The sequence below is a fragment of the Megascapheus bottae genome, chromosome 6 (assembly GCF_031878675.1).
Source record: "Megascapheus bottae isolate mThoBot1 chromosome 6, mThoBot2.hap1, whole genome shotgun sequence".
Lineage (NCBI taxonomy): Eukaryota > Metazoa > Chordata > Mammalia > Rodentia > Geomyidae > Megascapheus > Megascapheus bottae.
Window position 1 is genome coordinate 31623573 of NC_143514.1, and position 24515 is coordinate 31648087.

At 37.5% G+C, this 24515-nt stretch overlaps 1 protein-coding gene across 4 annotated transcripts in view; it reads left to right on the forward strand.

Annotated features, from left to right (window-relative positions):
- Positions 1 to 24515, forward strand: part of Zzz3 (zinc finger ZZ-type containing 3) — an 85864-nt gene that overhangs the window by 35504 nt on the left and 25845 nt on the right. For 3 of the 4 annotated variants that reach the window (XM_090334585.1, XM_090334587.1, XM_090334586.1), the window contains exons 4-5: positions 6368 to 7923; positions 24146 to 24284. In XM_090334585.1, the coding sequence (XP_090190711.1) occupies positions 6419 to 7923; positions 24146 to 24284 (1644 nt within the window). In that variant the 5' untranslated portion in view covers positions 6368 to 6418. The remainder of the gene's footprint in view (positions 1 to 6367; positions 7924 to 24145; positions 24285 to 24515) is intronic. The other variant, XM_090334588.1, reaches the window with a different exon arrangement.

Here is a 24515-nt window from a genome sequence, read left to right on the forward strand (position 1 = left end):
CAGGAACAAAAATGGCAGTGTAAAGGGAAGATTGCTATCTCTTGGATTTTCAAAATAAGCTTACATTTTTGGTGATGAGGATACAAGTCAGGTTACAGGTAGTATCCTTGAAATAGCTTTTTGAGATTTCTTTACTACTTGTAGTTCTACTGGTAGAGTTCTCCATGTGGGATTAGAGTGCCTGGAATTTTTTTTTTCATTTTTATTTTTAGAGAGTACTTAGTTTTTATAATAAAACAAATGAGATCATATATATTTAACACAGTGCAGTACTCCTATACAATTGGGAAAAAATGAAGTTAAGGCTATTAATTTCTGAATAATAGCAATTCAACATGGTAAACTGGGACACTTTTCCCCAAAGTTGAAAACACAGCTAGAGTTTCCTATGTAATACATTTGTGAAGTGAAACATAGCTGAAAATATTTTAGAAAATATTTTTTAAACTATCTTAAATTTGAGTGAGAATAAAATTCAAATTTGGAAAAAGGTTTAGTGGTAGGTTTTATTTTTTTTATTTTTATTTTTTTTGCTAGTCCTGGGCTTGAGCTCAGGGCCTGAGCACTGTCCTTGGACTTTCTCAAGGCTAGAGCTCTACCACTTGAGCCTCAGCACCACTTCCGGCTTTTTTCTATATGTGGTACCGAGGAATCGAACCCGGGTCTTCATGCATGCTAGGCAAGCACTTTAACCACTAGGCCAAACTCCCGGCCCCAAGGGGTAGGTTTTATTTTTATTTTTTGGTGGTGGGGGTGGTTATGGGGCTTGAACTCTGTCTTGGGCGCTGTCCTTGAGCTCTGCAGCTCAAGGCTACCACCTTACCCTTGAGCCACAGCCCCACTTTCCATTTTCTAGCGATTACACTGAGATAAGAGTCTCTCGATTACACAAGACTCTTAAGAGTCTGTCGGCTTTGTATTGCCCTGGCCGGCTTTAAACCTTGATCCTCAGATCTCAGCCTTCTGAGTACTTAGGGCTACAGCTGTAATCCACGGCCCGGATTTATGATTTGATATTCATGGGTCAGTTAAAGTTTTGTTAAGTGGCCTTTTTATATATGTCCTTCTTTACAGTAAAATATTACAAATGGAGAGAATACAGGTAGAATCTGTTTAATTATAGTTACCTGTCATAATCTCTTTACTTTGTATTCTAAAAAATCTTCTCACTGTTTATTAGTTAGTGGATAACATAAGAAGAACTTGAGTCTGGTTACCTGATTGGGTTTTTCCCATCTAAGTATGTTAACTAATGGTTCCTCTTGGTTGAAACAAACTATAATAATTGAATTTCTGTTCTTAAAAGTGAAATAGATAAGGTTTTTACCATATGCCTCCTACTTAGATAAATAAAAGGATTTCTGAAATAGTTTGTAAATAAGTACTTTCTATTCTCTTAGAAACTTAGTATTTGACAGAACTATAATTTTGTATGCCAGTCTTCTTCACTGGATTCTTCAATAACTGTATTATTCAGCTTAAAATGAAGAAAATAACAGCTTATGTCTACCTACTATATTTTGCTAATATGCATGGAAAACTACTGGGAGTTAGTTGGGATAGTTTAATAAACATTTTTAGCCCCTTTTTGATAATTGAATTTTGTATTCCATTTATGAGATAACTGAAAAGAGTGAATATATGTTTATCCAAAATACAAAAGATAGGAGAAAAGGGTTAAGATAGAAGAAAAAAACCTATCATACAGAAAATTGGTTAAATTTTCTTTGTTTCTTTCTCTCCTTCCTTCCCTTTCCTTCCCTTCCCCATCCTCCCTCCCTCCCTCCCTCCCTCCCTCCCTCCCTCCCTCCCTCCCTCCCTCCCTCCCTTCCTTCCTTCCTTCCTTCCTTCCTTCCTTCCTTCCTTCCTTCCTTCCTTCCTTCCTTCCTTCCTTCCTTCCTTCCTTCCTTCCTGGTCATGGGGCTTGAACTTGGCCTGGGCACTGGCCCTGAGCTCTTCAGCTCAAGGCTATACTGCCTGATGCTTGAGCCAAGCCCCACTTCCCATATTCTAGAGGTTAATTGGAGATAAGAGTCTCAGGTCCTTGTGTGCTTGGGCTGACTTTGAACCTTGATCCTCAGATCTCAGCCTCCTGAATAGCTAGGATTATAGACTGAGCCACTGCACCCAGCTTTAAATTTTCCTTATCTTTCACAATTTAAGTATATATAAAATGTTAATTTCACCTAAGAGATTTTTTACAATGCTTTGTTTGATGCTTCCTTAGTCAGATAGATCATGACCTTAAAGTTTTTAGGAACATTTTTAATGCTATTAAGGTTATGTACAGAAGAGTTACTGTTATATAGATCAGGTAAAGAGTACATTTCTTTTTAGGCAGTGTCATACCTATCCTCCTCTCCCAGTTGGCCTTATAATTTTTAAAAATAAGACAATACTAAGTAGTAAAAGATAATAGTAAGTAATATATTCTAAAGAATTTAGTTGGAAACTTAATGACTGACTGCATTTCATTACTAGAATATAGTGTCAGTGCCTTTGTCTGAAGCAGTGTTTCATAGTATACATGTGAATCATTGGTGTAAGGCCTGATACACTGTATCTCTCTCTTTCTCTGTCTGTGTCTCTCTGTCTGTCTGTGTCTGTCTGTCTCTGTCTCTGTCTCTCTCTATCTCTCTGTCTCTCTCTCTCTTTCTCTATCAAATTCAAGGCCTTCCACCTTCTAAGCAGGAGCTCAATTACTGAGTTATACTTTTCAGCCCTTGTTATTTACATTTCCAGAAAGCTTCCAGAAGATGCCCAGGGTAGTGATTCTCAGACTGCACTTTGAGTTGCAATAGTTATTTTTACAAAAGATCCTAGTTATAAACTCTGTTCCCTTTCAGTGTAGCCCAATAGTATAGGATTTGCTAACCCTAAAACTGAACATTGGAGTTGTTTAATAGAATTAAAACAAGTTTTAAATAGGCTTAATCTTTCATATTAATTAGTATTTTAATATTTTAACCTCTACTGGTAGGAGACTAATGTGGACCTTCATTAATAAATTTATATACACGTGTATATGTATGCACATTTTAAATAGTAGATATATTTCATCAAATACAGTTTCTATAAAGCAGAGATTTTTTTTATTTATTTATTTTTTTGCCATTCCTGGGCTTGAGCTCAGGGCCTGAGCACTGTCTTTGGACTTTCTCAAGGCCAGAGCTACCACTTGAGCCTCAGCACCACTTCTGGCTTTTTTCTATGTATGTGGTACCGAGGAATCGAACCCGGGTCTTCGTGCATGCTAGGCAAACACTCTACCACTAGGCCAAACTCCCGGCCTAAAGCAGAGATTTTTTGTTTGCATTCAAATTGGTTTAGAAAGGGGGAAAAAGGGCTAAGGAAAAAAGGAAGTCTCATTAAAATTACATGAGAGGTTTATGTGTACTTTTTCTTTCTTTTTTTTTTTTTTTTTTTAGTTAGCAGTAGTAGTAGTGGGGTTTGAATTTAGGGCCTAGCCATAGTTTCCTAGCTTTTCTATTCAAGGTTAACTCTCTACCTACCACTTGGGTCACAACTCCACTTCGAACTTTTTGCTGGTTAATTGGAAATAAGAGTCTCATGGACTTTCTTGCCCATGCTGGCTTGAACCATGATTCTTAATAGGTAAGATTATAGGTGTGAACAACTGATGCCAACATCAGTGTTTTTTTTTGGAGGGGTGGGGTGGAAGTTGGTTGTGGGATTTGAACTCTGGGCCTGAGTGCTGTTCCTGAGCTCTTCAGCTCAAGGCTACCACCTTCCCCTTTAAGCCATGGCTCCATTTCTGGTTTTCTGGTGGTTAGAGATAAGAGTCTCATGGAATTTAGTGCCAGGCTGGCTTTGAACCTCATATCTCAGCCTCCTGAGTAGCTCTGATTATAGGCGTGAGCCTGCTCTACATCATTGCTTTTTAAAAGTAAAGCTTGGGGCCTGGAGCATGGCCTAGTGATAGAGTGCTGCCTTGAGAAAGCTCAAGGACAATGTCTAGGCCCTGAGGTCAAGCCCTAGGACTGGCAAAAAAAAAAATATATGTGTGTGTGTGTGTGTGTAAAGCCTAGCAGATTGTGTTTATAAAATAGCACAATTGCCAATATTCTTCTGGAACTATGTTATGAATATAATTAGTTTATATTCAATTTTGTAAACAATTTATAAAATAAACTTGGTAGCTTTGTGTGTACATTTATATAGGTGTTAAATATTTAACCTTCACATTGAGAGATCCAGATTTTGGTGCATGAAACAAGTACTTTTAGTATCTTTTTGGTTTATATTTTTGTGGTTTTTGAGGGTGGGGTGGAATGGAGTTGGAATAGTATTAGTGTTTGTATTTACGAGATCAAGCTTGCTTATCTTTCTTGCTCTACTTCAGCTATGCCTCCAGCTTGGTTTTTGCTGGTTATTTTGAAGACTGAGTTTCTTGGGATTTTTTCTGCCTAGGCTATCTTCAAACTGTTCCTCTAACTAGCTAGGCTTATGGGCATGAAGCTGCTGGTACCCATCTAGTTCATTTTCCTTTAAAACATCATTTAAAATTAAAATTTATTTTGATTAGAAATGTGTGGATTATTTGATGTTCAATATCTGTAAATATCTGGTGACAAAGTATTAGCAAAAGAGAATTATGTTTCAGAGATATATTTAATGATTTCCCAGACTATAAAAGTTTTCTATAAGAAAGTATTTCCGAATCATGATTAGTAACATAGAAAAAAAATGCTATTCAATTCTAGGTTGTTTTTGTGAGTCATGTGATTTTTAAAAATTGCTAACTAAAAATATACGTGTGCCAACTTTTGAAAGCGCTACCTTCAACCAAATTATTTGTTTTACAGAGTATTTTCTCATTTACTTCATTTGTCAGCAGCAAGAAATGAAGAAACCATTTCTTATTTTTCTTCTTCTTCTTTTTTTTTTTTTGGTGTGTTGTGCATGTTGCTTTGTCTTCTGTAGTTCTAACCTTTCCACTATTATAGGTACCTTTAGTTAGGCAAAGGAAAGATTGCATTTGATTTGTGGGGGGGGAACAGAAAGGCATTTTGAAGGTTATCTTTGTGTGAGGTAAGCTGTTGAAGGATGACAGAGCTGGAGAATGGGATGGGGAAATTTATAGGGAGTTATTGTCCTCTTTCTCTATATCTTGTTGAAGTTAAGCAGTGAAATGACAAAGTGACTTAACTTGAAAGGCAACGGGAAGGGCTAGAATCATGGTGGCTTTAAATGCTAGTATTCTTCCTGTTTAAAAAGCCTTTGGAAAATAACAAATTTTTCTGAGTTTGTTCAAGTTGACCAGTCAAGGCATTTTTCAGTATGTTCCATATTTGTGTCTTAGAATTATCAAATATCCACATCATAAAATCTGCCTCTGAAATCATGTATTAAGCTAGCATGTACTGTATACAGGAATTCCAAGGAATGGAATATAACATATATTCCTGATTTCTTAAATGTACATATTTTCTTCAGAGGCTTATTTCCCATTTTCTTCTATCATCTTTAGAATACTTCCTTTCACTTGGTCATTTAAAGCGTTTTCTAGATTAAGAAAGTTTTCTTTGTGTTGTTAACTAGTGCATGCTAACATTATGAGCTCTGTCCATTGATATAATTACAAAAAGAGTACTTGAACCAAAAATTTTTGGTGCCATATAGCTTATTAATAATTTTGATCTCAGCTGGGTATTGGTGGCTCAGTAATGTAATCCTAGGTATTCAGGAGGCTGAGATCTGAGGATTGCAGTTTGAAACCAGGAAAGTCCTTGAGGATATTATCTCCAATTAGCCTGAAGCTGCATGAGGGAGCTATGTCCCAAGTGATAGAATGCTAGCCTTGAGCAAAAAGGCTTAGGGACAGTGCTCTGGTCCTGAGTACCAGCTTGAGGACCAACACAGAGACAAAGAAAAACTTTTTGACTTGAAACTCATTAAGAATGATTTAAAAAGAAAAGGGGCCCATTGGTTTGAGATATGATTTTTGTAGAGTAGCCACTAAATATATTCAGCATTATTATTTTAAACAAAGTGACACTTTTAAGTAGATCAGTTCTAGATACTTTGCAGAAGCTGATGAGCAGTAAGGCAGGCTAGCTAGGTGCCCTTAATTGCTCTGAAGAAGAATCTATGACTTGTTTGTATAATAGGGATGAGATTAGTACCTATCTGAATTTGAGGCTTGAGTGAATTAATAATATATGTTAAACAGGATAATTAATTTTTAGTTGTCACTAGTATTATTTCTGGAAATGTTAATAAAGTACTTTGTCCCATAATTTGTTTATATTGACTATACTCAGGATTAAAAAGTTGTAGCTTCATACTTTTGTTTTAGATATATTGACTATTACCTTTTCTCACTATTTTGTTTACATTTTTGAAGGTTTCCCAATGAGTGGATCATGATGACCGTATTATAGGGACTTGCCATAGTATGGCTGCTTCCCGATCTACTCGTGTTACAAGATCAACAGTGGGGTTAAACGGCTTGGATGAATCTTTTTGTGGTAGAACTTTAAGGAATCGTAGCATTGCTCACCCGGAAGAAATCTCTTCTCATTCTCAAGTACGATCAAGATCACCAAAGAAGAGACCAGAGCCTATACAGATTCAGAAAGGAAATAATAATAATGGAAGAACCACTGATTTAAAGCAACAAAGTACTAGAGAATCATGGGTAAGCCCTAGGAAAAGAGGACTTTCTTCTTCAGAAAAGGATAACATAGAAAGGCAGGTTGTAGAAAATTGTGATAGAAGGCAAACAGAACCTGTATCACCAGTTTTAAAAAGAATTAAACGTTGTCTTAGATCTGAAGCACCAAACAGTTCAGAAGAAGATTCACCTATAAAATCAGACAAGGAGTCAATAGAACAGAGGAGTTCAGTAGTGGACAATGATGCAGAGTTTCAAGGGACTAAACGAGCTTGTCGATGTCTTATACTGGATGATTGTGAGAAAAGGGAAATTAAAAAGGTGAATGTCAGTGAGGAAGGGCCACTTAATTCTGCAGTAGTTGAAGAAATCACAGGCTATTTGGCTGTCAATGGTGTTGATGACAGTGATCCAGCTGTTATAAACTGTGATAACTGTCAGCCTGATGGGAACACTAAACAAAATAGCACTGGTTCCTATTTGTTGCAGGAAAAATCAGTAGCTGGAAATGGGGATTTGGAAACCCAAACTTCAGTGTTCCTTGATAGTAGGAAGGACGGTTATATAGACCATAATGTGCCTTGCACAAATTCAGAAGTGCAGGTCAAGTTGGAGGACCACAAAACAGTAACTGCCTGCCTGCCTGTGGAACATGTTAAACAGTTGTCTGCTGAGCCAGCTTCAGCCCCTGTTTCTGAAATTCAGTCATCTTTAAGGGATTCTGAGGAGGAAGTAGATGTGGTGGGAGATAGCGGTGCCTCAAAAGAGCAGTGTAATGAAAACATCAGTAACATCTTGGACACAGTTATTGACAGTATGCCGGTCTCGGGAGAACCAGAACAATCTTCTGTTCTAGACTGTGTGTCAACTCAAATGATGTCTTTATCAGAACCTCAAGAACATCGCTATACCTTGAGAACTTCACCACGAAGGGCAGCCCCTACCAGGGGTAGTCCCACTAAGAACAGTTCTCCTTGCCGAGAAAATGGACAATTTGAGGAGAATAATCTTAGTCCTAATGAAACAAATACAACTCTTAGTGATAATGTAAGTGAGTCTACCACCAATCCTGATGAAATTTCTCAGAATGAAAAAATTGTGTGTCGTGACTCTCAAAACTATGGAGGTGAAGGACTAAGTAAGTCATCCTCAGAGGCAAGACTCAATATTGGACACTTACCATCTGCCAAAGAGAGTGCCAGTCAGCACATTACAGAAGAGGAAGATGATGATCCTGATGTTTATTACTTTGAATCAGATCATGTGGCACTGAAACACAACAAAGAGTATGTGTAACTATGGTAACCATGAATTCTGCTTTGTTTACCATTCCCCAAATTTTCTGTATTCATACATGTCTTTACATACTATTTTTTTTTACTGTAGCTAAAATTAACGTTTAACATAATGATTTTTCAACTAGTAAAAAAGGAAGCCTCACCTGTAATTCTAGCTACTTGTGAGGCTGAGATCTGAAAATTTTTGTTCAACCCAGCAGGAAAGTCCATGAAACTCCTACTTCCAACCAACCATCACAAAGCCAGAAATGGAGCTATAGCTCAAGAAGTAGAATATGCTAGCCCTGAGCAAAGAAAAAATCTCAGGGACAGAGCCCAGGCCCTGAGTTCAAGCCCCAGGAAGCCTCCGTTGTTCCTTCTTCCCTCACAAGACAAAAAGTGTCTGAAAAAGAAAAACTTACTCTAGTTCATTATTCTTTCCTAGGACAAAATAGTTGTTCCTGTTCCCATATTTCATGTCTCAGTTAGAAAGGACACATAAACATGGCAATGGTTTTTTTGGGGGCCTTATTTTTTAAAAAATCTTTTTACTCTTGAATTACCACAGTGTACTTTGGTTTTGTAGTTGTAGAATTTTATTCCCTCCAGATTGTGTGTAGTGAATATGGGAAATCTGACACGCTTGAAACATATTTTAAGGTATTTACATTTTCCAATTAAATTTTTTTTTGCTGAAACATTTGATTTTTGTATTGTTTTTTACTTTTGTTGTTTAGAGAAGTAGTTGCTACTAACAAAGTTCTATGTTAACATTAGCAAGAGTATCTACAGTTTATACAGAACATCTGACACAATTTTTCCTGACTCAGTCTTTTTTTTTAGTCAGTGCTTACATGCCCACCCCACCCCCCCAAAAAAAATGCTGGAACTCTATCATTTGAGCCATTTTTGCTTTAGTTATTATCATAGTTTTGGCTAATGTCTTGTATTTCTGTCGTCAGCCTGGAGTATGATCATCCTATCTATGCTTTCTGTCTAGTTGAAACTATAAATGTACACCATCACACTTTGCTTATTGATTGAGATGGAGGTCTTACTAACCTTTTGCTTGGGTGGCCTAACACGATTGCAATCCTATGAAAGTAGGATTGCAGAAATGTGCCACAGTGCCTAGCCTGCGATAGGCATTGGCTGCGTAAAACTACTGTCACTTGAAGGATTTTTCTAATGTATTTGTTGTGAGAGTTGCCAGACTGTACAAATCAGTGTCAAATCTCATTTGTAGGAAATGATTTTTCCCCCCTAGGCAGAGTGAATCATTCAGATTTCTTCCTTCCTTCCTTCCTTCCTTCCTTCCTTCCTTCCTTCCTTCCTTCCTTCCTTCCTTCCTTCCTTCCTTCCTTTCTTTCTTTCTTTCTTTCTTTCTTTCTTTCTTTCTTTCTTTCTTTCTTTCTTTGTTTATGCATGCATGCGCATGCATGCATACGGTCCTGGAGCATGAACTCAGGGCCTGAGTGCTGTCCTTGGGCTGTCGCTCTACCACTTGAGCCACAGCACCACGTCTGGCTTTTTACTGTGCATGTGGTACCACCAAGGAATCGAACCTGGGCTTTCGTGCATGCTAGGCAAGCACTCCTCCACTAGGCCAAACTTACTCCCTCCTTCTCCTCCTTCCCCTCCCTCCCCTTCTTCCCCTCCTTCCCCTCTCTCCTCCCCCTCCTTTCCTTCCTTCTTTTCTCACCTGAGCTCTTTAGCTCAAGGCTACTGCCCTACCCCTTGAGCCATAGCACCACTTCCAGTTTTCTGGTGGTTAATTGGAGATAAGTGCTTGGGCTGGCTTTGAACTTGTGATCCTCAGATCTCAGCTTCCTGAGTAGCTATGATTACAGGCGTGAGCCACCGCACCCAACTTTTTAAAATTCATTTTCATGACAGTGCAGGAGCTTGAACTCAGAACCTTGTGCTTTTGTGTGCCTATTTCTGCTCATAGCAAACTCGGTATTTAACACTTTTTCTCACTGGCTGGTGCTCTACCACTTGCACCTGAGCCACACCTCCAACCCCTAGGGGTTACAGTGGTGTAATAGGCTTTTCTTAAAACTTTTTTTTTTTGTCTTTTTTTTTTTGTGGGGGGGAGGAGGGTATTGAAGATTGAACCCAGGACATTGTACTTGCTAGGTAAGCACCTTGCCACTGAGCTATATCCCAGTACTCTTCCCCCCCCTTTTTTTTTTTAGCATTGGTACCTTCTGAAAAATTTCCTTAATTCTAAAAATAGTACTTAAAATATTAAATTTAATAGTAGTTTTATTTTATATAAGCATTTTATAAATTTATTTTTGTAATATGTTAGATGTGTCTCTGATGTTTAAATTGAAAGTCAAGTTTGATTTAGGAAAACATAATTGCATAAAAGAAAATTTCAATTATTAGGAAGCTGAGCTGGGCATGATGGCACATAGCTGTTATCCCTGTGTTTAGGAGATAGGAGACTAAGAGAAAGCCAGCCTGGGTTATAGTGTGAGACTTTGCCTGAAGAAGGAAAATGCAAAGCAAAAGGAAAGTGGAATTATAACCTTTTATGCTAGTAGAGTTGTTTTTCTGCAGGTGCAAAGAGGCAGAACATGTTTCTTGGAGAAATATCAAAAACTGAACAAATGAATTTTGGGGGGAAGTGGGGGAGAAGAAATGTGGTCTTGCTATGTTGCCCAGGCTTGTCTTAAATTGTGAAGTCCAAGTGGTCTTCCTGCTGCAACATCTCAAATGGTTGGAACTTCAGGTATATATCAGCATACCTATCAGGTTTTAAAAGGTGAACTTTTACACAGTGTTTTTTCTTATTTTTGTTTCTTCCTCTTTCCCATCCCTTCCTCCTTACCTGCTTTATCTCTCTTCTCATACACTGGTGCTGGGGATTGAACTGAGGGTCTTGCACCTTGTTAGCCATATGAACTACATCCTCAGTTTAATTAAATTACATTTTTAGTTTTATTCTTTACTTTTCATTGTTTCTTTGACAAAAGAGATGCTCTCGTAGGTCTTGGCTTCTTATTGGTCATAGAAACTTATTTTTCTCATAATTCGTCATAGTATTTTTCATATGCCAAAAATTATGAAGGGTGATATTCCCATGAAACCATTATGTAAAGATAGATAGTGGTTATAGTTGGGTGCCCATGGCTCATGCCTGTAATACTAGTGACTCAAGAGGCTGAAATCTGAGATTCAAGATTCAAAGCTACCATGCAAAGAATTCTGTAAGGCTCTTATTTTCAGTTACTGGCACAAAGCTAGAACTATAGGCATGGCACCAACCATGAGCAAAAAAGCTGAGAGTGTAAGGCTCTAATTGAGCAAAAAAAAACAAAACAAAAACAAGGAAGCAAGTTCAGAGACAGTGCCCAGGCCCTTCAGACCAGCACACACAAAAATTCCAGGAGAATGAGCATCATCAGTTTAACCCCATTAATAGATAAAAGTTACAGATATATTTTGAAGAGATTCAGTTCGAGGGAAAGTTTGAGCTAATTGTTCACTGAAATGAAGTTAAGAAGTGATACAGAAAAAGATTAGTCAGAGCTGAATTTTCTTCACTCTTTCCTCCTTTTTACATATGATGGTATATTATAGATGTAGTATGATCATTCAGTGATCATACTGATGATTTACAGTGGTGATCAGATCAGGGTATGTTGATCACCTTCAAGCATTACTAATTTCTTTGTATTGTGAATATAAAAATTGTCACTAGTAGCCATTTTGAAATACGTAATTTTTGTCAGAATAGTTACTCTAGAACATTATAACTTATTCCTTCTAGCCAGCTGGACCCCAATGCCCATTAATCATCATTTTTCCATTCCTTTTCTTCTCAGGTTCCTAGCATCTGCTAGCTGCTTTTTTTTCAAAGTATTTTGTTTGTTATTACTGGAGTGGAGCTCAGGACCTTCACTTTCCTAGGCACTTCTGCCATATATGTAGACCTTTTAAAAAATAAATCATTCATTCATTCATTCATTCATTTATTGCCAGTCCTGGGCTTGAGCACAGGGCCTGAGCACTGTCTTTGGACTTTCTCAAGGCTAGAGCTCTACCACTTGAGCCACAGTACCACTTCCAGGTCTTTGTGCATGCTAGGCAAGCACTCTTCCTCTAGGCCAAACTCCTCCATATTTGTAGGCTATTACTAGACACTTTATGCAGTGGTTATTTGGGGAAGGAGTTTCGTTTTCTGTCCTAGTGTCCTGTACCGAACCCCACCTGTATTATGTCATAGCTGCAATGACAACTGCTTGCCACCACATTTAGCTTCAGTGGAGATGGAATCTTGGGGACTTTTGTGCCTAGTCCAGCTTAGAATTGCAGTGCTGTCAGTCTAAGCCTCCCAAATGGCTAGGGTGACAGATGTGGACCACTACCTCCAGTTGTTGATTGAGATGGGGAGTCTCATAAACTTATGCTAGCTTCAAATCTTGATCCTCTATACCTCAGCTTTCCAAGTAGCTAGTGCATGTGTTTGTGGGACTGGTAACTAGAGCTAAACTTACGACTTTGCACTCTGGCTCAGATTTTTTTATTTGACTGGTGTTCCAGTCAGTTTGAGCCACTTCCAGCTTTTTGCTGGATAATTGGAGATAAGAGTTCCACTGTTTTGTCTGTCCAGTCTGGTTTAGAACCAAGAGGCTCAGATCTATGCCTTCCAGGTAGCTAGGATTGCAGGCATGAGCCACTAGTGCTCAGATAGTAGTGTTGTTTCTTAGGCCATGAATCATAACTAGAAGATAGTTATTTTTAAGATGATACCTTACTTAAAATACAGAGTGCCTAGACTAGATTTGAGGCACATTCCAACCCTCTCAATTTACTATTTTTAGTTGTCACTGGTACTTAGCAAATGCCTTTTAATTTTCTATGGATAATGAGAACAGTGGCATTATTTGATTTTTACAATTCTAGTTAATGTTTTTTTTTTTTTTTTTTTTTTGGAGGTGGGGAGTTGGTCGTGGGGCTTGGACTCTGGGCTGGACACTGTCCCTGATCTATTCAGCTCAAGGCTACTACCCTACCCCCAACCCACAGCGCCACTTCCAGTTTTCTAGTGGTTAATTGGAGATAAGAGTCTCACATTCTTTAGTGCCCGTGCTGGTTTTGAATTGTGATCCTCAGATCTCAGCCTCCTGAGTAGCTAGGATTATAGGCGTGAGCCACCGCGCCTGGCTTAGTTAATGCAGTATTACATAGGTAATTTTGAATCTACTTTCTTTCCCTTCCTGTCACTTGTGACCCTGTTTAAGGATCAGTTATTGCTTATCTTATTCACATGCTTTCTCTAAGGTTCTTAAAGCTGTAATCCAAATACCCAGCTATCCACTGATGGGTTTCCAAATGCATACCCCCAAACGTAAATTATTTTTGAGCTTCAGATCATGCACAGGATATCCTTATTTACACCTAATAAGGCATGTCTGAAAATGGATACTGCTGTTTCTTGTATACTTGTGCCTGTATTTGAACATTTTTTTAATTGTCTTTGTCTTGTTGTACATTGTAACCAGGTTAAACCTTGATTTCTTTCAATTCTTAAATAATATATATTTTCAATGTAGACCTTTTCATATGTCAAGTCTGCCTTGGACTGTGAAATTTACCATTTCCTAGGTTCTTACACTCTACTTTCAATTGAGAAAGTTGTCTAGATCATACATCATCTTCTCCCCTCTTTTTTTTTTTTTTGTTTTCTTAGACTGGTTTTGATTGATATGAGATCCAGGCTGACCTCAAAATCATGATCTCTCTGCTTCAACCTTCCCATTACTAGGATTACAGATGTGCTCCACCATGCATAACTAGAACATTTGTTTTCTCTTTCATGTTAGTGATGTCATTGTGTGAATTACTAGAAGATATTAGTGGAGATAGAAATATAAAATTTTTTCCTATTGATTGCCTTGTAAACTTTGCTAAAGAAAACGCCAGGTGGTTTATATGCCTCAGAGTAACACTGAAAAGCTTCAGCTGTTTCTCGTATTAATGAGTTATTCTGACAGTTAGGGCCCTCTGAAATTTTTGGTATGAAAGTATAAGGTTGTGTGTGGAGGAGTTTGCCTGTGATCCTAGTTATATGGAAGGCTGAGATAAGATGACTGTAGGAAAAAAGGGGAAAAAAGTGAAGTATAGCTCAAAGAACAAAACTAGTATGATGGCAAATGTCTGTAATATCAATGACACAGAATGATAAGGTAGGATGATTAACAGCCTAAGGCCAACCCCAGGCAATAAACAGGACCTTGTCTGAAAAATAAGGAGCAAAAGGGCTGGGGGAATGGCACAAGAGATAGACTTCCTGCCTACAAGTGAGGCCCTAAGTATGAACTCCAGTAACCCCCAAAAGCATTACAGATTATACTTCTGAAAGGGATCCCAATTTTGTAGAGTTGTACTTAGTCTAGGTAAACAGTTACCTTTAACTTACTATAGTATGTGTTTGCCTGGGATCAGGAAGTGTTTGTTGTAAGTAGAGGGGAGGTTCAGGAAACAGCAGAAACGTCTTTGGCTGAATGTCTTATTTTATTCTAATAAGCAAGTTTAATTCAATTGTTCCTTTAGAACTTACCTTATATCTCTTCCCCACACAAATATAGCAATACTAGAAATGAACTATTTGATTTCTTGGTGTCTACTTAAAACAGTTGCCTAGTTGCTTTTGTATCTCTTTTAGAGAATTCTTAGTTATGAATACATTTTTTGGAGATGGAAGATTTATTTTGTGTTTTGTTAAAATGACTTTTTTAGTGGTAAGGACTTGTGATCCAGGAAGTTACCATTAGCTAGGATGTAATAACTAATTCTGTAATGATTCGCTTAAGAATTAATTATATCCTAGAGAATTGATAAAAGGCATGCTATGTGTACTGATTTTCTTTCTTTTTTTAATTTTTATTTATTTATTGCCAGTCCTGGGCTTGAGCTCAGAGCCTGAGCACTGTTCTTAGGCTTTCTGAAGGCTAGAGCTCTACCACTTGAGCCTCAGCACCACTGCCGGCATTTTTTTTTCCCTATGTATGTGGTACCGAGGAATTGAATCCAGGTCTTGGTGCATGCTAGGCAAGCACTCTACCACTAGGCCAAACTCCCAGCCCACATGTTTTGTATTTTAAGGGTGTGTGTGTGTGTGGTAGGTCCTGAGACTGAACTCTTGGCCTGGGCACTGTCCAGGAGATAAGAATCTCACATTCTTTATGCTTAGGCTGGCTTTGAACCTCGATCCTCAGAGCTCATACTCCTGAGTAGTTAGGATTATAAAAGTGAGCCACCCCATCCAGCTAAGAATTTAATTTTTAACTGATATATAAAAATTGTACCTGTAGTTTACAACATTTTAACCATATTTTTAAAGACAAGCTTTTAAGATGTTTAAATGATCTAATTCATCTTTGGAATAGGTTTTATGTCAACTGATAGTATTGATGTGCACAAGTCAGGTATCACAGATTCTTGTCTGTTTCAGTTTTTTTTTTTCTTTTTTTATTGTTGGGTTACAGTTACATTCGTCAGGTAGTAGGTACATTAGTTCTCACACATTGATACCCCTTTCTTGTTTCAGTTTTCTGATGTCTTCCATAATTATTAGGCTTGGGTTATAGAATTTGGGGAGAAAGACCAGAGATAAAAATGACAGTTTGACCACATCATAACAAAAACATACATGGATATCAATAAGGCAGTTTTGCCTGTAAGGATTCATCAGTGTTTGAGTTATAATGCAGTATTATTTTGTTGTTGCTCAGACCATTCAAGATGTGGCTTGTGGCCCCTTTTCCTTTGGTTCCTGTGACTATTTGACATTCCCAATCTTGAGATGGTGTCATTCTTTATATTGTTGTTGCATGTATTTTATACTTTATTATTGCAGTTTATAGTTTGAGCACCTTATTTTCTGACACTGCAAAGTGCTCCCCACTCATTTTTATATATTTCCCCATTCCAAGAATCCAATTCTCTGTTCATGTTACCCTACTCCCTTTTATCCTGTCAACTAAAAATTATGTGTTTATGTGTAATTTCTTTTCTCATTATGGTTGCCACTCATATTTCTAGTATTCAGATTCTGTTGTTCTTACGATCCCCTGAACTTCCAAAGCTTTAGAAACTTAAAATCTTTAGGGCTCGTTCATAGTTCATATATATATATATATATATATATATTTTTTTTTTTTTTTTTTTTGCTCAAGACTAGCATTATCACTGGAGCCACAGTTCTACTTCTGGCCTTTTACGTGCTTAGCTGAAGACAAGAGTCTCATGTACTTTACTGCCCAGGTTGGCTTTGAACTGTGATCCTCAGATCTTAGCCTCTCTAGTAGCTAGAATTATAGACATTGGCCACTTGGTGTCTGATTGAAAATCTGATATTTAAATGTTCCCTAGTCTTTAGAAACTGTCTTGGAATAACTGCTAGAAATATACTACAAACTTTCTCTTCGTTAATATAAAACCTATTTGAATCAGTTTAGTTATAGGGAAGCTCTCTCATTTTTGAGTCATTCATACAGAGAATCTTTACTTGTTAAGTCCTAGATTTCTCTCTGGAACTTCTTCTCAGTGGATATAGTACTCATTACAGACTTGATGGTCACAGAGAACTTTATGGTGGCTTAGTGGTCCAGGCTTATTTGCCTTGTGTCTCTCTTGAGGGCATTTATTGCCTCTGGAACCTCAGTGTCTTGGGATGACATGGCTATGAATTCTTAAGCACTGTCTTCTTGGCTTTCAGTACTTTTGCTTTCATTTGGATTTTGAAAGAACAGGAACCTTCTTCCTTAACTTTAGTCCCATCTTGTTAGAAAGGACTCTGTTAGGTCTTTAAAAATAGTTTTTTGTTACTTGGCATTATTTTAATTATGGGAAGAGCTGATAAAGCTAGCTCTTATTTATAATTCCATACGAAGAAAAGAGAAAATTATTTTTTCACACAGTATAAATTGAATCTATTTATAATTTGTGAACAGTGTGTTGTAATGACTGACCAGAGTAGAATAAGTGTTTTTTGCCTGTTTTATGACAACTGTTTTTTTAAATCCTAGGACATTTTACTTAAAAGACAATTAATTACCTGTCACTTTAAAGATATAAAAGTAGATGTCCAAGGTTTAACATATTAAATAAAGTTGCACATTTAGTGCTGGTAGAACTGGCACTTGACCAAAACTTTTATGGGAACTTTAAATTTTAAAAGCGTTTGGGCTGTGAGTTTAGCCTAGTGGCAGAGTGCTTGTCTAGCATGATGAAGACCTGAGTTCGATTCCTTGGTACCACCTACATAGAAAAATGCCAGAAGTGATGCTGTAGCTTAAGTGGTAGAGCTCTCTAGCCTTGAGAAAGCCCAAGGACAGTGCTCCGGCCCCAAGTACAAGCCCCAGGATTGGCAATAACCAAACATACAGAAATGTTCTCTGATATTTTTCCTAGAAAAAATATTTTCATGAAAATTGCAATATTTTATGGCTAGTGGCTATTTATATAGGATTATAAGGTAACTATAGACTCCAACAGTCCATAATTGTTTAACCACTATAAAAATAACATACTGATAGTATTCTAGAAATTGCCTGTGAATAGTTCCTTAGTTACACCTTACTCACTTTTTCTATCCAGAGATAGCTGCTGTCCTACTTTTGAAAAATTATTTTTGGTATTTAAAAAAAGTTTAGCCACCTGTATTAGTATCTCTAAGCAATAACATTTAGTTCTGGATGTTTGTGTGTCATACTTTGTGGTGGTTGTATTCACCTGTGTTGATATAAATACTTGTTTGTCCAAGGAATGTTGTTGTGTAGCTTGGGCCTTACTTTAATACTCTGATTAGATAGGCATTTGATATTTTTGGGTTTGGAATCATAGCAGATTTACAAGGATTCCAAACCTTGGACAAACAAGGTTTCTCTCCTGTACCAACCCACAAGGTGTACAATATAACAGGACATGATAAACTATATAGGTCTCTAGACATTCACACAGTGAGACCAAAGGATAATATTCTTAGGAAAGGATCTTTTTTTGTTTTGTTTTGGAGGGGGGCGGCCAGTTGTGAGGACTGAACTCAGGGCCTGAGCACTGTCTTTTGGTCTTTCTCAAGGCTAGAGCTCTACCACTTGAGCCATAGCACTACTTCCAGCTATTTTCCCAGCCCAGGAAAAGGATCTTATAGCTCTATACTTATGTGCATATAACCATATAAAATAATATACATCGAAATGAACTCCTTTTTTTTTTTTTGCCTGTCCTGGTCTTAAGCTCAGGGCCTGAGCACTGTCCTTGGATTTTTCTCAAGGCTAGAGCTCTACCACTTCAGCCTCAGCACACTTCCGGCTTTTTTTAAGTATGTGGTACCAAGGAATTGAACCTGGGTCTTTGTGCATGTTAGGCAAGCACTCTACCACTAGGCCAAGCTCCCGGCCCCTGAAATGAACTCTTAAGGAATAGAAATGTGGGCTGGGAGTTTGGCCTAGTGGTAGAGTGCTTGCCTAGCATGCACGAAGACCCAGGTTCAATTCCTTGACAACACATACATAGAAAAAAGCCGGAAGTGGTGCTGAGGCTCAAGTGGTAGAGCTCTAGCCTTGAAAAAGTCCAAAGACAGTGCTTAGTCTCTGAGCTCAAGCCCATGACTGGCCAAAAAAGAGAAAAGAAATAGAAATGAGATTTTTAAATGTTTTGTTTGGTACTATTTTTGTTTTCTTTATCTTTTGTCTTTTCTGCAAATTTGTCTGGGGGAGGGTAAGGAGAAAATGTGAGATGGACAGAAGGTGAGCATGTATAGCAGGGATACTCATTAAGCACTATGTTGAAAATTCTTAATTTTTTAGAGTCTCCAGACTGAGCCTTATATTGTTGGATTAATTTTCATTTCTACCAATAGTGAATAAAGGTTCATTTTGTCATTTATCCTTACCAAAATTTATTGTGTATTTTCTTCTTCGTGATGACCATTTCTTCATGATCATTCTGTTTTATTTGCTCCTCCTGCAAGAAATGATAGTAAAGGACTTGTCAATATAGGTTTGTTTCTCTTTGCCTCCCTCCCTCTCTCCTTTTTTTTTTTTTTTTTTTTTTTGTCTCAGTACAGGGGCTTTAACTCAGGGCCTGAGCACTGTCCCACAGTGTTATTCTCTTAAGTCTGATGCTCTACCACTTAAGCAATAGCTCCACTTCTGGCTTTTTTTGGTGTTTACACTGATTTTGAACTTTGATCCATAGCTCTCAGTCTACTTAGAAGCTAGGATTAACTTTTCTTTATTTGCCCATTTCTTTTATAGCTCATTTTGATTTTTATTGTAACACTGGACATAATAACCAGTAATAAGGATGATTGTCTAAACAATTCAAGAAATAAATTTCCATCTCTTTTTTCTAACCTTCGAATAACATTTCATATTATTTTGAGATTAATTTGAGTCAAAACAACCATTGGTGATAGTGTATAACAATTATGAAGACAACTTTTAGAAGTTAGTAGTGATCGATTACTGAGGTTGTACAGTGTCCACAGTGCTGATTTTAGTTCGCTATGTGTTCACGTTCATTCTTACTGTATGGATACCAAAGACAGTTAAAGCTGATCCCTAAGAATCTCCCTTGTTCTCACCTTGCCCAGAACCCAATAAGTCATTTTAAGTCACTACTTATTGGAGGTATTTCTGTCACTAGAAATGTATGGAATGTAATCACCTCCACTTCTTGAGTAAGTGTGTGCTTTCCATTTGCCTGTTTATTGATTGAATTAGTTCTCTTTAATTCTTTATACATTTTGTATATTAATCCCCTATCAGATGAATAGTTACCAAATATATTACCCTATTCTCTAGTCTTATCTCCAGTCTGCTGATTGTTATTTGGCTACTTAAAAGCTTTTTAGTTTGATAGAATCAAAGTCAGTTCTTGTTTATATATTTTGTGCTATTGAAGTCATATCTAAAGGTCATTGCTTATGCCTATGTTTTGAAATGTTTTTCCCTAGTACCTGTTATATTAAGGTCTTAGATGTGTGTGTGTGCGCACATGCATGAATGCATTTATGGATGCACTCGCACAAGTGCGCATATCAGTTTGTCAGTACTGGGGCTGGAACTGAGGACCTGGACATTATTCTTTAGCTTTTGGCTAGAGGCCAGCTAACACTACTTTTTGAGCCACCATTGTGCTTCTGGCCTTTTGGTGGTTAAGTGGAGATAAGAATCTCAAGGATTTTCTTGTCCATCTCAGTCCTCATGAGTAACTAGGATTACATATGTGAGCCATTGGCACTGGGCTTTGATCTAATTTTGCTTTATTTTTGTACAGGGTAATGGAGATCTACTTTTTGATCAATATGTGGCTATCCATTTTCCCCAGATCATTTGTTAAAGAGATTGTTTCTTCTCAAATGTATACCTTTGGTGTCTGTCAAAAATTGCCTGGCTGTAGCTGGGTGGGTTTGTTTCTCTATATTTGGTTTTATGCTGGGGGGCAGGTTTTTTGGTTCATATATTTTTATTGAAATTATTAGAAGGATTACATTATATTTACCAGATAGAAGGTGCATTACTTCACAAACATTGATACCCTTTCTCATGTCTTGGTCTCCATTTTCCCCTCCCACCCCCGCCCCTCATCTTGTTTTTCCTCCCCTTCCCTCTCCTGTTTCAAATAACCAAATAAGCATATATAAATAAATCAAATAACAAGGTAAAATACTGTAACAATATGAGATAACCAAGGAACAGCAAAAGAAATGAGAGATCACATAGTACATTAAGGACAACAATCACTCCTTATATGGCTTTTGTTTCTATATCCTGGAGGTCCTTTCATTTTGTGTCATCCTATATGGCCTCATGTATCTAGGTTTTGAGCTGTTATAAATCTCTGCTAGGAGAGCCCAAGGTTTCTATTGATTATGACAAATGAGGGAAACCATTGAGCCTATGTTCCTTTGAGTCTGGCTTACTTCACTTAATATGATTTTTTCTAAGTTTTTCCATTTCCTTACAAATGGGGTGATGTTGTTCTTTCTGACAGCAGCATAGAATTCCAATATGTAGAAATACCACATCTTGTTGATCCACTCATCAACTGAGGGGCATCTGGGTTGGTTCCATATCTTTGCTATATCACATCATTGTGCTAGTGGCTTTAATATGTCCTTGTTTCTGGACATATGGGTAAATGCTAAGTAGTAGAACTGCTGGGTCATAGGGGAGCTCTATGTTTAGTCTTTTGAGGAATGGCCATACTGCTGCTTTCCAGAATGGTTGAACTAGTTTACACTCCCACCAACATTGTAGTAGTGATCTCTTCTGGCCACATTCCCTCCAGCATCTGTTATTAGATTTCTTGATCATGGCCATTGTAACTGGAATAAGATGGAATCTCAAAGTTGTTTTGATTTGCATTTCTTTTGTGGCCAGAGATGTTGAGCATTTCTTCATGTGCCTATAGGCCATTCTTATTTCTTCTTCAGAGAAGACTTTAAGTCTTTGGCTCATCTTTTAATGGGATGGTTGTTTCTCTGGAGATTAGTTTTGGAGTGATTCAATTTTTTTAGCTGTTGATCTATTTTAGATATATGGGGGTCAGAATTTTTTTTTGTTTTTGCTACTATGGCTCTGTAGTATCATATGAAGTCAGATATTATAATACATTGCTTTTTTCCCCTCCTCAGGATTGCTTTGGTTATTCTGGGTAATTTATGCTTCCATTTAAATTTTAGGATTAGGTTTTCTATTCTTGTGATGTCACTGGAAATTTTACAGTTGTTATATTAGCTCTATGGGATGCATTTAATAATAGAGCCATTTTGGTCATGGGGCTTGAACTCTGGGCTGGGTGCTGTCCCTGGGTGCAAGTCATGGCTTGAACTCAGGGCCTGAGCGCTGGCTTTCTCAAAGCTAGAGCTCTACCATTTGAGCCATACCACCATTTCTGGCTTTTTTGTATGTATGTGATGCTGGGGAATTGAACCGTGGTCTTCGTGCATGCTAAGCAAGCACTTTATGACTAGGCTGAACTCCTGGGCACCCCCCTGAGATTTTTTTTACTCATTCTCCACTGAGCCACATTTTTGTTCGTTTGTTTTTTGGTAATTTAGTAGAGATAAGAATCTCACCAGACTTTCTTGTCTGGGCTGGTTTCAAACTGATTTTTAGATCTCCGCCTCCTGAGTAGCTAGAATCACAGACATGAGCCCTGTTAAAAGAGAGACTTTAAAGATGAGAGGCCTGTTTTTTTTTTTTAATGTCAATAGTGTAAGCTTTTCTCTTAGAAATGCCTTAGCTCAATTCTGATAACCAAGACCTGAGCATAAGAATAAGATATATTTTGGGGGCCAGGAGTTTGGCCTAGTGGTAGAGTGCTTTTCTAGCATGCACGAAAACCCGGGTTCCATTCCTCTGTACCACATACATAAAAAAGGCCAAAAATGGTGCTGTGGTTCATGTGGTAGAGCCTTGAGAAAGCCCCAAGGATAGCTCTCAGTCCCTGAGTTCAAGACCTAGGACTAGCAAAAAAAAAAAAAAAAAAATAAGGTGTATTTTAGGCATGGGAATGTGTTCTTAGCTCTGACTCTTAAAAACTCTGTTGTTTCACTTGATATTTCTGCTAATTTGTTGGCTTCTTTGGTGAACTTTGGAACTTGGGTTGAACAAAGCATCTGTTTATTTGTTCATTCAGAAATATCTAATGAGCCAGTGAGGTAGCTTACACTTGTAATCATAGCAACTTGGGAGGCTGAGATCTGAGGATCAAGGTTCAAAGATTCTTATTGCCAATTAACCTCTAGAAAACAGGAAGTGGGGCTTGGCTCAAGGGTAGGGCCGTAGCCTTGAGCTGAAAGGACAGGGCCCAGGCTAAGTTAGAGCCCCATGACCCACCAAAAAAAAAAAAAAAGAGAGAGAGAAATATCTAATCAAACATCCCTATACTGAAAAATGTTCTACACATTGAGTAGGCAAAAAAGGTGAATAAAATGAATGTGTTTGACATTATAGAGTACATAATACACAAGGAAACAAAATAGGGTGTTTGAAACCATAAAGAGAAACTGGACTACTAATATTTTAAGTACTTAGTGTCCTTTCTTTTTTTCTTTTTTCTTTTTTCTTTTTTTTGCCAATCCTGGGGCTGAGCATTGCCCTTATGCTTTCCTCAAGGCTAGCGCTCTACGAGCGACAGCACTACTTCCGGCTTTTTCAGTGTATGTGGTATCAAGGAATCTAACCCAGAGCATTGTGCATGCTAGACAAGCACTCTACCACTAGGCCAAACCCCTGGCCCCTATTTAGTTTTTAAAGTGAATACATGGTGATTTTTTGTTATATCTTGCAAAATATAGTTGAACATCCATGGTTTGAGGGCTTGTTGCACATGTATTAATATGTGAAACTAGACATTACAGAGGCAGTTAGAACTGAGAGACAGAATATGATGAATGAGAATAAAAGAAAGTATAGGAAGGAGGGCAAGTGGGAGAATAATGGGAAGGAGTAATAATATTCAAGAAGTAATATACTCACTACCTTACAAGTGTACTGAAACCCCTCTGTGCACCACCTTGACAGTAAAATAAAATGTATGCATTGTAAGAGTTCTAGGTAATGATCAGTAATAGGTGTATAAGTGCAAATGAAACTCGCTGTGAACCCTCATAGGCAGGGAAGTAAAAAAATACCTATAGTTTTTTGTTTTTGATCAGTACTTAAGCAGTGAGCATTTATCTTTTATCTTAAGTGCTAAGGAACAGTGGTGAGATTTCTTCTTACCAGAGTAAATCTCTAGAGAGGTACAATTGAAAACCCCTGAGAACTAAGGTCCCTTCTGAATTAGGTGACATTGATCTCTGGCACTTAGGCATTTGTGACATCCTTTATTCCAATAGTTCACCTAATGAGTAAGGTTTTGGTGATCCTTCCCACTGTGAAATTTTAGAATATAATTTTTTTTAATTTAGCAGTTCTTAATAACTTTGATTTCTTGAAAATCATTTTTCTAGGCTTGTTCAAGGTTCAGAAGTTAAAAACTTATGATGGGGAAGAAGGCTTTGCTTTCTCTAACTGATATTTTCTGACTAGGTACTTCGTAACTCAGGAAGACCTCATTTATTTCCAGTAATATGTTTTACTAAACTCTTTCAGGTAACTTAAAAAAGACTGTGTGACTTAATAATAGATCATGGCTTGTACTCAATTTTTATTGTTATGAAAAAATTTTAGTGAGATATTTTTCTTTGTCTCTGTAGTTATCAGAGACTGCTCCAGACAATTGCTGTACTTGAGGCCCAGCGTTCTCAAGCAGTCCAGGACCTGGAAAGTTTAGGCAAGCATCAGAGAGAAGCACTAAGAAATCCCATTGGATTTGTGGAAAAACTCCAGAAGAAGGTACATATGCTTTTTTTCTTTTTTTAAGATTCTCTCAGATAATTTTGAAAATAATTTAAGAGAACTTGATTTACTCTATTTATAAATAGAAACATTTACTTTTTCCCCTTATACAATCATACTACAACCTAGCATAGTGATATTTGCCGAAATGAGAACAACTACAGCTTTTTTTTGAAAGTAAGATGGAGATTGAACCAGGTAGCTCTGACTTGCTAGACACCTGCTTGA